The sequence below is a fragment of the Chelmon rostratus genome, chromosome 20 (genome assembly GCF_017976325.1).
Source record: "Chelmon rostratus isolate fCheRos1 chromosome 20, fCheRos1.pri, whole genome shotgun sequence".
NCBI lineage: Eukaryota > Metazoa > Chordata > Actinopteri > Chaetodontiformes > Chaetodontidae > Chelmon > Chelmon rostratus.
The window spans coordinates 8,336,533-8,348,953 of record NC_055677.1 but is presented as its reverse complement, the minus strand read 5'-3'; the positions used below and the strand labels follow the sequence as shown (position 1 = coordinate 8,348,953).

Below are 12,421 nucleotides of genomic sequence, written 5' to 3'. Positions count from 1 at the left end.
TGTTCGTGTGGATGACCCAGACACACCGAGACGGTCAGGTGGATGCAGCACCGCGGACAGACGGATGAGACGTGAGGGCGTGTGGGGGAAAATCATAGTCAAACAAGCTGAGAGACAACTGCTTACCAAATTTCCCGTCAGCGAGGGCAGGTGAGGAGCAGAGGCTGACAGCCAATGCAGCGAAGAGGATGGGACAGCTCACTGAATCCATACCGCTCCTGCCTGAACACTACCACTAATCCATCGCACACCTTCCGCTAAAACTGCATGTTCAACGCCGACTCAGGTGCGAGCTGCTCGGACGAGACTCGGACTAAAGAGGCATGTTTGAGGGAGAAACGCACTGAATTAGAAAAAAAGAAATCGCTAAATGGCAACACAATACAGGCGTTGTTTCAGCACCACAAACAGCAACCAGCCTCACGGAGAGCCCCTCCTAAGTTTCTGACGTCAAACACACATGGTGAGGAGGGATGATGCGTGCAGCATGCAACAGCGCCCTGAACGGATGGATGCAGGGTGGATGGGTGGATGGATGGATGGATGGATGGATGAGGAGACAGGAGTAGCTACTGAATGATTACTGCCCGGAGGCTGTAGAGGCAGCACGATCCTAATAGCTCCGCCGGAAAAATGAATATACTGATCTGAACTGTGATTAATGGGAAGCATATCGCAGCAGAAATGCCATTGCAGGAAAGCTATAGTAACACATGACATTTCACTATAGATTTCAATAAAACCAAGCGTTTTTATAGTGCTTTTAAACTACTGTGGTGATTTATTATTTTTATTTTAGTGATTTTTGGAGCACAAGTGGAGTCAAGGCTAAAAACATAAGGGCCCACATATTCCTTAATAAAGTGACCAAAGGTGGTGAAACTAATTTGCAATGTAACGAAACAAAGGCAACATATACAGTTACATATGTAACGCATATATACATACAAATACGTATATATGCATACATACATATACCCACACATATGTATGTGTAAATTAAATTTAGAGTACAGGTGCATCCAAAGTGATGAATTGACAGACACAAGGATAATAAAACAAGAAGGCCGACAACATATCACCTGGTGGCACATAAGTATGCAGATCCTTTACCTAAAAGTAGCAATACTACAATGTGAATTTACTTAACTACAAGTAAAAGTCCTGCACTCACTTAAGTACAGAATTATCAAAATACTCCTCAAGTCTCAGCAGTAGAAGTACATGCTATGCAAAATGTTAGTGTAATATGATGAGATCATGTCAGTGGTTTGTTAATGGTTTTGTTACTGCAGCATGTTACTGCTGAAGGAGTTGATGTTTACTTCATATACTGCAAAATAGTTCAATCTGTGACCACAATAGGTTTTATAAACTGATTATGTAAATTCTCAATCTGCAAGTAACTGGTAACTTCAGTTATCAAATAATGCAGTGCAGTAAAATGACAGTATTTGCCTCTGAGATGCTGCTCAAGTACACGTACCTTGAAAATGTTCTTCAGTACTGTGTTTGAGGACGTGCAGCTCTTGAAAGGAGAATACGAGTCAATCTTTAAAAAAAAAGTTTCAAAGAGGACTGAAGAATTAAAATATAACAAATGCGCCCCAAGACAATGAAATGTTTACTTGCTCTACTTTTTTCCGAAAAGAGAAATCTGAATAACCTTTTTCTTTTGTTTTACTGAAATCAGATAAAACCTTTGAATTTGTGTCTCCTGGGTGCACAGTCACAAACATTGACTAAATCTAAACAGTATGCATACACTTAAAATGGGGACCATTCCCCTTGAAGATGAAAATGGATGATTTATGGCTTGTTTGTACAGTGTTATTAGTTGGCAAACTGCTTTACAGGCAAGACAAATGCTGATTGATATCGTTTGTTTTATTCTCATAGGCAGCACACTATAGCTTACACACTGACAGACCGACAGATATATAAACACACAGAGTGAAACATGAAATGAAACTGGTCAAAAAATAAGTGGAGCAAGAGCTCTGGAGAGAAAGCTTTAAAGAAGAATGCCAGGAAGAAACCATACGTCTGCAGTCTGGAGTACACAATCAATATTTCTGAACATTATGAATGCACAAAGCCTGAGAGACGAGACTTGAGCAATGGGTGCCATCAAGAAATAAATAAACACAGAGAAGTGGAGCCAATCTGGAAAAACATGGTAACAGACAGGCACTTGTCCTCAGCTTTAGATTTCAATCCAAATCATATGTTTTAAAAGCCTGGTCAGTGTAGCCGAAATATTCATTTTTTCCATTGTTTTCTGCCAAACAAAAGTCTGTAATGCGAGTAGAAAAGCAGATATTATACTGTTCTCCTTGGCTGCATAAAAATACAATGTGAAGCAGATATACATATCAAACAGGTCAACTTAGAAATCCAGAATTTCATTCAAGGCCTTCACAGAAGATTCATATATAACCCTGCGGCAGAAAGGGATTAAAAAAGGTAAGTCATTACAGCTCATAAACCAGAAATCAATGAATGCATTTAATCACAGATTATTTGAAATACATATCATATTTCCTTACCTCTGGATGTCTGTGCTGTCTACAGATGTGACTGCATGTTTGTGAAGCTGCAGCTGGACAGATGTGGCTGCGCTCTTCAAGCCCGCTTTAGACTGACCCGCTGAAGAATATTTTTAAAAAGTGTGATTTATCTTTACCGGCAAAAAGAAAAACATCTGATCCCGGTTTATAATAACAGGAAAACTCAAATTCTGCTCACGTGAACTCACCGTGTTTGATGACCGCTAAGACGTGCAGGACGGCGGCCAGCTCATGCAGACTGCAGATGGCCTCCGAGTCCAACGATGAGACAACCTCTGACAAAAAGGCCCTGAAAGAAAAAATACAGCTTTTACACTGTATATTAATCATATTAGGTTGAGTAAATGCATTGAAATAGGCAGAAGAATAAGGTTTACCTTTCTAAAAGAGCAGAAGAGATGGCAGACTAAGCTGAGGGCATGTTCAGTTGGCTGTGGTAGGTTTTAGTTACCTTGTGCAGCAGCTGGATTTGCGAGATCGCAAGATCAGACGAGACCCTGCGAGCTGAGAATCCATCACGCCAGGCTTCAAGTTATGCGTTTGTGGCCAAACCACAACGGTTCGGATCAAACATCGTCCTATGAGGAGCTATTGGCAGCTACAAGCAGGCGTTGTTTTCATGCGAGCTCCTAAAGAGGCTAGCGTAGATGCTGCTATAGCATCAGTTGTATCACAGCTGGGGGGTATTATTTCATTGAAAGAAGAGCAAAGAACAGCACTGAGGGGTTTTTCCTCCATTGAAAATATGTTTTTGCTCTTCTCCTAACTGGCTTTGGCAAGAATGTGACTACAACATCATGTGCTTTGTTGATGTGAGTGTCTGAAGTTATCCAGTAACAGACGGTGATGGACAGATGGCTCACCCAATCACCTGACAAGTATTTGTTTCTCCCCAGATGGTTCTGTGCAAGACACCGTCTGGCGCAGCGGGTTAAAATATTAGCTGTGAGTAAGAGAAAGTGGACAGAGGATATTTACCTGGTAACAGAGGGTGATTTGAGGATGACAGACAGTAGGGTGTTGGACAGAGGAGGCATGTCCTCCAGTGACTCTGAAGGGATCACCTCCTCAGGATGGGTAATCTTTAAAAATGAGACCACACCAGCATTTATCACTCCCTTAATTGAATTGCTCAAGAATGTAATCCGTCAAGTCCCTTATCATGCTCAGGACATGTGGGATATTGGTAAAAGACAAACGTGCTGCCTCGTCTTTGCTGTAGCTCGTACCTTCTGAAGCAAATGTCTCTTCTCCACGACGATGACGGCAAAAAGAGTAGAGAAGACCCCGCTGAGAGGTGCCGTGTCCCAGGTCTGAGCCGCTTGGAGGAAGTCTGTCAGGCTGGGAACGGCAGCCTGGCACAGCTTAGTTGGGGCACAATTATGGAGATAATATTAACACAACAACAGAAGAACAACAAAGTGCAGGTAGTGGTACACTAAATAAACACAAAAATAGGGCAAATAAAGTAAATAAATCAGCACACTGAGGTTTAAAATGTCTACCTGTTTTCCCTCCTCTGGGTCCTTCCTAACACGGCGGGCCAAGAGCTCTATAATCTTCTGGAAGATGTTGGCCACCACACTCAGAATGACAGTTGTGGGGTCTTCCTGGTTTTCCTGAGCCTGGTTGTTGTCCTCCGGTACGTAGCTGTCTGCCACCTCCTTCAAAATCAGCAGCACTGCAGGAATGCACAGGTAGCCCGCCTCTGCAAACACAACATGTAAAGATGTTCATTCAGGTAAATAAATGTGATGCAACAGGGCGGGTTGAAAGGGAAATAAAGCTTTTTTTAACCTATTTTAGACTCTTCCTTCAGCGCAGCGTTCCAGTGCCGATGCTGTATCATTCACTTAAACAGACATTTGAAACACTCACCTGAGAGGAGGGTGAGGGAGCACAGGCGGAGGATTTGACCCTTGAGCGTCTCGTCGCCCAAACCCACGAGCAAAACGTCTCGGCACACTGTCAGGAAACTCTGGCGAAATACATGATTGTCACGGTGAAGAAAACATTTCACAGTCAAAAAAAGAGACCACTTATTAAAATCAACAAATAGAAATGAGTCTTTGGGAAATGACACTTCAGCTAAATGATCATTTCTGCTGGTGGCTGCCTACGATCTCCCACCGCTACATGAATAAGAAGTGCACTGGCACAGGGTTATTTTCCATATCTGATCGCAGCAGCCATGTGGTGACAGGCTGAGGAATAATGGCACAAATAAAGAAAATAAGCCTATTTCAGTATCGCAGGACGAGCAGGAGGAGGCATGTACGCAGAGTGTGTGTGGAGTGGAGCAGAACAATCTACGAGGAGTCTAAATTTACCGAGCAGAACTGAAAGTCCTGGAGGCAGGAGGCAAAAAGGCTCCACAAAACTTAATGTTCTGAATAACAACATAACTGTGTATTTTCATCTACAGCCTTAGTACGGGCGGTGTATTAGGCTGGAAATGAGTCAGACAAGAAGCTAAACTGGCTATTTATGAACGAGGGGGTACAGTTTTCCTGCAGAGAAATCTGATTTTACAATTCACATAGATGACCTGACTGCAAAAATATTCTGACGAGATACAGACTCCAGCATGGCTCTCGCAAACCATCCATCCATATGATCTGCATCCATCATAACAGACCTTGCCTCAGAGTAGATGCATGATCACATTTGGTATCAACAGGCGTCAGAAAAATGTCCCATGCTGAGAGCTTTGGGGTAATTATTTGAGGTGTTCACCAAACTGTGGTGAAAGATGTAATGATCAAACAATAATTTCCATCATCACAAAATAAAAGGCATTTCCATGGGCAGCTGCTGCAGGTAATGCCCATGGAAATGTACCCACCTCATTTGCCTGAATCACACATTTGTGCTGCAGTGGAAAAGAGTGTCCCATCTCCCTTAATGGAGACCACACACAATTTCCCTATTTGGCCAAATTAAATGCTGGTGTTTCCTGCAGCCTTGCATATTCAGCAAGTCATTTAGCTTCACTAATTGTAGTCCGTAAAGGCACAACAGACACTTAGAATATGCCTAACACATATTTGTTTGGGTCAATTAATTATTAGTGGAAGTTTTCCAGTCTAAAGTCCTCTAGTGAAAACATACCAGTTTAATTAAATGTATGTTTTTAGAGGTAAGAGTGGAGCTCACCTCGGTTATCTGTGCAGCCAGTGGCTGAGACCTCTCCAGATCCCTCTCCTCCTCATCATCATCATCACCATCACTGGGATGTTTAGTCAGGAAGGGTAACACCCTCTCAGCTATCCATGCTGCCACATGCTCCAGAGAGAGCAGGTAGTCTCGACCCTCCGAGGCCTAGGACAGAAGCAAACGTTTTTATTTTCTTCACTTCTGTAGTTTAACAAGGAAAATAATTTATATGTTGGACATGTATAAAATGTACCACTTAGGCTTTGACCAGAAAGCAACTGTTCACAAACCTGAGTCAAATGTGGGCAAGTTATTAGCTCTCTTCCCTGCCTTGACACCTCCTGCAGCACCTAACGATTGTTTCCATTATCCTTTAATCTGCTGATTATGTTTTCGATCATTTGATCTACGAAATGTCAAAAAATGCCGATCGCACCTGTGCAGAGCCCAAAGAGGCGTCTTTAAATTTTGGCTGACAGTAAGTCTAAAATCAAGAGGCGTTCAGTTTATGTCAAAGAGAAGCACATCCTGCCAACTGAGAAGCTGGAACCAAAGACAGGAACTACTAAACTTCCTGTAACCCTGTCTGGCCACAGGATAATTAAAAGTGAACAGCGGGATGAGAAGGAAGAAGAACAGTGTGTGCAGAATGAGAAACTCACATTATGTTGCAGATGTGCACCGAGACGACCGTGGTACATGAAGACTTTCAGGGCCGTCTCCACACCGGGACTTTTAGGGTCTTTTGTGGTGGCGCTGAGGTGAGTGTACAGCACTGACTGTTGAGACAAATATCACACTGGTTCACATGTCATAGAGGAAACAGAAGAAATGATGATCTAAACAGAGATTCACAGTCTAACAAGGTAAACTGTATTATGAAACACTTATGAATGGTTTCCAACATACCCTCCAGTTTCCTAGAACTGTATGGAGCTGCTTCAGTGGCCTCTCACCGAGAGCCAGGACTTTCTCTCGTGTTGAAGCGCGGCTGAACAGGTGCTCCAGGTAGGCCAGAGCCAGGTCAGGTTTGGCCTCCACCGTCTCCTGGATACGCACCTTTCGGTTGGTGTTCCCCTTGTCCTGAAGTTGAAAGGAGGAAGACACTGAGCAACGTGTGTGTGTGTGTGTGTGGAGAATACCTCTCATTTTTCATAAAAATCTGAGAAAGCCAACATTAGCTTCAGCCCTTCATGTCAAAGCGAATGTTATATTGACTGACCCCTGGCTTGGGCAGAGCCTCGGCGAGCCAGTCGGTGACAAGTTCGAGGATGTCGGCGGCGTGGCCCCAGCTGCACATGCAGTCTAACAGCTGGCTGTACTGTGCTGGCGCTGCTCCTGGGTCCATCCTCCTCAGTCTGGACAGAACGCCACAGCTGAGGACAACAGGGCGGGGGGAGGAAGGCATGTTAGACAGGTAAGAGCCAGACAAAGAGAAAAGAAAAAAGTAGAAGGCCAAATGAGATGGAGACACCTGAACGTTGGAACTGCAGCAGAGGGCATGAAGGAGGCCAGCTGTATGAGAGGAACGGTGCATTGTTCATCCTGAAAAACAAATCAAGGAAGTTTTACAGTGTCGTTTGCTGATGGAAGAATTACTGAGAAATGCAAACAAGACAACACGTGCAGGTTGAAGTACCTCAAAGGTCTGGAAATACTTGGCCATGACATTTCCAAACTTGGCATAAGTGTACTTCTGGGCCTCTTCATGTTGTTTCAGGGCCTTCTCGACACTTCTCCACAGGATGACCACGACCTCCAGCAGACGGGACATGACGGACATGTCTTTCCCCAGCAGAGGTTCAGCCTGCTAGGATCAAACTCTAATTTGGATCTCCATAGACTCAGACAAAGCACATACACTGTTTGAAATCAACGTGCTCTTACATCTTATTTAGATAAAGTTTAGAGAAAATATAGGTCAAGATCGACAACTAACAGCTACAACCTCGAAATCTTAAAAACTACCATCATTTCGATCTGCATGTTATAAAGCAAGACATTTGAGCTGAAAGAACTGACTCTGCAAATATTCCATTCATATTTTTAAATCAAAAAGAGCACGTTGAGGAGAATGGATCCAGAACAACACTACAAACTCAATAACAATCATGTTAAATGAATACCTCTCTGACTGTGTCAATCAAAACTGAACATTATATTTGTAAAAGTAGAGTTGATGGCTGAGTTCTTGTATTGGATTACATTAGATTTTACAGGTGGCCACTGAGCATGTGTACACAAACTAACATCAAATACAGACATTTCACTCTGATTTTGGGAGGATCTGAGTGTTTCTCAAAGAAAGAAGAAACACTCTATCCACTTGTTCTGTCAGCTCTGTTAGCATAGGTGTGTCTTACTGCGCTGTTCTCCTTGTTGCTGTCATTCAGCTCAGACAGGTCAGTCTGGATACAGCTGTTCAGAACACGGCGAATGGCCAACATCAGCTTTACTGGAAGACAAAAGAATAAATGGCTACTGGACACTGGAAGAACTTGACATACTACAAACACAACATGCTAAATGGTTTCCTCTTTGGCTAGACTTCTATAAGGGTTACAAGCACTTACTTATGTTAGTGGGGGCTGTGTGTTTATGGGCATACAGGTAGAACTTCCTGGCAGCCATGGGGTTCATCTGGATGAGGGTGATGCACCGACAGCACCACTCCCTCTCAGAATCGTTGACAGGGAAGAAGGATTTGAAGAGCAGATCGACGATGCGCTTGGACACCGAATGGGAATCGATAGCCAGGCGGGCCAGCAGGTGGTCCATGCTGCACACATCCCAAAACTAAAGAGTCGAAAACAAGGCTGTCATTAACGTGCATTGTGTGAGTGGATTTTGTCTTAGGGTAATTTGGCTGGATTAGAACTCAATTTGCACCCAGCACTTAATCTTCAGCATTGACCATTAATTATAATTCAAATAAGTCAAGAGAAACACAATAATGCAAAAATTACACAAGACAAAATCAGAATGAGTCTGAGTCTGTTGATTTTTTCCCCCCAACAATATACAAAAAGAAACAGTACCTTGGCAGCACGCACAGCCTTCACCTTGATAAGCATGTCAAGGAAAGCAATGCGGACTTTCTCCGAGGTGTCGTGAAGGCTGTATTTGAGAGTAGGCAGGAGTTTTTCCAACAGCGGATGGCTGAGCGCGTTGTCCAATACAATAGTCAGACACTGGGGAAAAAACAATCCACTGGCCATTAAACATCCTGTCTACAGCCAATAAAAACGGTTGTGCTAAATCTGTCTGCAGTCACAATCATGCTGAGAGTTTGCCATCGCAAAACCTTTGGATGCGATGCAGTCTTAATGTCGAGGTGTGTGTGTGTGTGTGTGTGTGTGTGTGTGTGTGTGTGTGTGTGGTGCTCGTTGTGAGCAGGTTCCACCTTGCCACCAGTATGTAAATGTATGTGAATGCCGGCTCGTGTCGTAAAGTGCTTTGAGTGGTCGGTAAGACTAGAAAAGCGCAATATAAATAGAGTCCATTTACTCGGGCTAGATTTCATAATAGCAATCTAACTCTCCACGTCTTTTCCAGCACAGTGTACGTCAGGACAGACAGAAACATCATCTCCTACCTTGAAGACTGAGCACCGGACATCAGGGGAGCTGCTATCAGCCGCCAGCTCCGACACCAGCTTCTTCAAGAAGTCTGCGATGACTGTAGGAGGAAGGAGCTCCCAGCACTTAGCCAGGATCTTACAGACTCCCAGCGTGGCATTTGAACGCACCGTGGGATGAGGGTCATTGAGGAGGCCCTGGGGATCGCAGACAGGTGGTTTGTAATTTTGATTATGATTGTATTTTTCTTCTGTGTAAGCTCAAAAAGTAGATGAATAGCTTTAAAGGTTCTTACCACTGCTGTGTCCAGCTGCTTCTGAATGGCCTCATCCACATTTTTGTTGTTCTGATCCGGGTCATGGACTGGGAAGGCCTCAGTGAAAAGGAAAGTGGCGTTTGCGCGCACCTCAAAGTTTGGAGCCTGAAGGAATCAAACAAAAAATAAACATTAGGTGAGAATAAAACAATGAAATACTGGAATGAATGAACTAGAAATTAGTCTCCGTACACTTAAAGCTTTCCAGAGAATGGGCTTGTATAGATTGTAGAGCATCTTGTCCACCTTGTGACAGCCCTTCCTTGCATGGAAATAGCTCACAATCTGCGTATGAGAACAGGGAGATCAGAGAATAAACACACACGGTACAGTATGAATGTCATGAAATAAGGTAAGACGTCTACCTGTCGGACTTTGGCATGGACAGGAGATGTTCTGTGAAGGAAGATGGCATTCTGCATAAAATCCTGAATGCACGAGCTCTCGATCTGCTCCTGGAAGTCCCCGCTAGCCTTCTTCCATGCTCTGAAGTAGATCTCCATAATATGAGTCGTCATGGCCCTGAACAAAGCAATTTAGCAATAAATAACATGAAGAGAAAAGCGACAACTGTCAAACTGAATAAAGCAAGCATCTTACTTGCTATAAAACTCCAGCTGGTTTTTGATGGTTCCATGAATAACCCAGATGAAGCTGACGTTCCAGCTGAAAAGAAATACCAGGAATCGCTTTCCCTGTGACAATACGCACATCATCAGGCTGACAGCTCACAGACGAAGCCACAAAAATGACAAAGAAAAAATGACAGTGACTGAAACGCGCACCGCGGCTAAGTATCAATCTACTCACGTCATCGTTTCTAATGTAAGCAGGGCTGTGAAAGCACTGAAGCAACAAGTCGATAATCTGCTTGTTGTCTTCTGACGTGTAGTCCAGGCTCAAAAGCACATCGTGCAGACTCCAGACTCTTAGGATCTCAACACCCTGACAAGACAAATGAATGATGAAAACATAACCTTAAGGCAAAAGCAAAAGGCCCAATATTGATGGACCTGACATATAGCTGAGGTCACATACTGACCGGTTTCTTCAAAATGAAGCTCTTCTGCAGAGATATGAGGAGAGCAGTGCGACCAAACTTTTCTTTCTCTTTCAGGCCCTTCTTCCACCAGGCCTCACACAGCGTGTGGATATGGGGCTGCAGAGGTGCCTCTGAGACAGGCAGCGACACCAGAACATCTGGCCGAAAGACACAAACGGGAGACTCATCTCACAAAGAAAAAAATACACAGACGCATCAATTTAGTGGAGAGAAAAATTCGTAGGGACACTGACCATGAAGCCTGTGGGCAATTTCCAGAAGGGCACTGTAGGTGTCGCCGTCTTGCAGGACCTTTGAGGATACCACAGCCACTAGTGTCACACCGTCCACAACAGCCATGACATGTTTCTGAAGGAAAGGTGAATACAGGTAGATTTTAACAATGCATGCAGTTACAGTCCACATGGAAGCAAAACTGCAACAGTGCATCCACTGACTGGTGAACTCACAGGGTCTGCAGCCATCTCCACTTCCATACCCTCCGCCCTGCCCTCCTCCCAGCGCTCCGGCGGTAACTCCTGCAGGACTTCCTGGAGGAGTGAAGCCAGGTTTCCCCACAGAGTCTGTCTCTGGTCTCTGGGCATCTCCTGCACCACCTCCTCCACATCGAAAGGCTCCGTTTTGTCCTTCTGCTCAAAAATACAAAAAAAGGAGCGGTGAGAGAAACAACTTGAGATATACAGGATAGACATGCTGACAGCTACAAATCTTTAAATTTGTGCTTAAAAAAACAAATGCAAATAGCTGCTTGGTAGCTTAGTAGCAGTGTAGAAGTTCCTTTGTGCTTGATTGAGCCATTTGTTTTGTGTTGGTCAATCGGAAAATCTAACACTTAATCAACATTGTATAAACTAGATTAAAAAAAATTGAAATAAACAATGACCAGAGCAACCATATGTGCAGAAACTGTCAGATGCAATGAAATTTAAGACTAATTTTCCAAATTCTATTACAATCATAGAGTTTCAGACCTGCATCTGAATTACACTTCAGTTTCTAGCTGCAGTTCACAACAGTTGCAAAAAAAACACAACAACCTTCCTTCATGAAGATTATAATGCTCAGTTTTTGTTAAAACAACAGTTTTGATTCAGCCTAATGGTTGTTTTGGACACAGCACAGTGTACAGTGTCATACTAGGATGTGTGGGAAATATTTTGTTTATTTCTCCAGTTCTAACGCAAGAGCACCTACGATAGAAGGAATTCATGAAGCCGAGACACGTCCAGGAGCTTTCTGGTGGCTCTGAAGGCTTCCTGCTTTGATATTAACGTTAAAAGCTACTTACATGAAGCTGGATAAAGCGAAGGAAGTCCTCCACATTTTCCTTACAGGCGGCCTCTAAAAACGCCTCTCGCTTGGACATGTTTTCGGTTTTCCAAGCGACGAGAAACGACGTTAAGATTCCCAGTAAACCTGCGAAGAAAAGACTGTTAACGTTACTATAACGCAATCTAAACAAACATGGCAGTCCGTTTGTCGGTTTGCGTTAAAAGTGTTGTTTGCAACCGTTACTCCTATTCTGTCCGTCGGTAATGGCAGTATTGTGACTTCTAATCGTAAAGGTATAAAACATAAACCAAAAAAAGGTCCGACTTTTACCGTTTTATTTGTAATTTTGCCACTCCACAACAGACGGATGACAAGCAACCATAACAGCAAACCCGCGCAAATTTGGATGAAGTCGACCCCGTGCGTCATGACGTCGCGTCCAACTTTGACGCTGACGTATAATTGT

The 12,421-nt window shown here is 43.6% G+C and overlaps 2 protein-coding genes across 5 annotated transcripts in view; both read right to left on the bottom strand.

The window, feature by feature from the left end:
- Positions 1–211, bottom strand: part of ptprn2 (protein tyrosine phosphatase receptor type N2) — a 123,445-nt gene extending 123,234 nt beyond the window's left edge. Inside the window, exon 1 of the mRNA XM_041961624.1 lies at positions 127–211. Coding sequence (XP_041817558.1) covers positions 127–211 — 85 coding nt within the window. The remainder of the gene's footprint in view (positions 1–126) is intronic.
- A 1,662-nt stretch (positions 212–1,873) lies between these two features.
- Positions 1,874–12,353, bottom strand: ncapg2 (non-SMC condensin II complex, subunit G2). 4 transcript variants are annotated; one of them, XM_041961478.1, is made up of 27 exons: positions 12,286–12,353; positions 11,972–12,099; positions 11,133–11,312; positions 10,917–11,031; positions 10,663–10,820; positions 10,431–10,565; positions 10,221–10,315; positions 9,986–10,142; positions 9,813–9,905; positions 9,600–9,725; positions 9,322–9,501; positions 8,765–8,917; positions 8,300–8,522; positions 8,090–8,181; positions 7,366–7,536; positions 7,201–7,271; positions 6,949–7,102; positions 6,636–6,809; positions 6,389–6,505; positions 5,727–5,891; positions 4,449–4,548; positions 4,076–4,278; positions 3,800–3,934; positions 3,549–3,652; positions 2,759–2,859; positions 2,550–2,649; positions 1,874–2,441 (listed from the first exon to the last, which is right to left on the bottom strand). In XM_041961478.1, exons 2-27 carry the CDS (start codon positions 12,047–12,049, stop codon positions 2,390–2,392), a joined length of 3,432 nt encoding a protein of 1,143 aa, XP_041817412.1. In that variant the 5' UTR covers positions 12,050–12,099; positions 12,286–12,353; the 3' UTR covers positions 1,874–2,389. The 4 variants fall into 4 exon arrangements, with proteins under 4 accessions (XP_041817412.1, XP_041817413.1, XP_041817415.1 ...); XM_041961479.1 differs by having other exon boundaries at positions 7,366–7,533; XM_041961481.1 differs by having other exon boundaries at positions 7,366–7,482.
- Between the last annotated feature and the right edge of the window lie 68 nt (positions 12,354–12,421).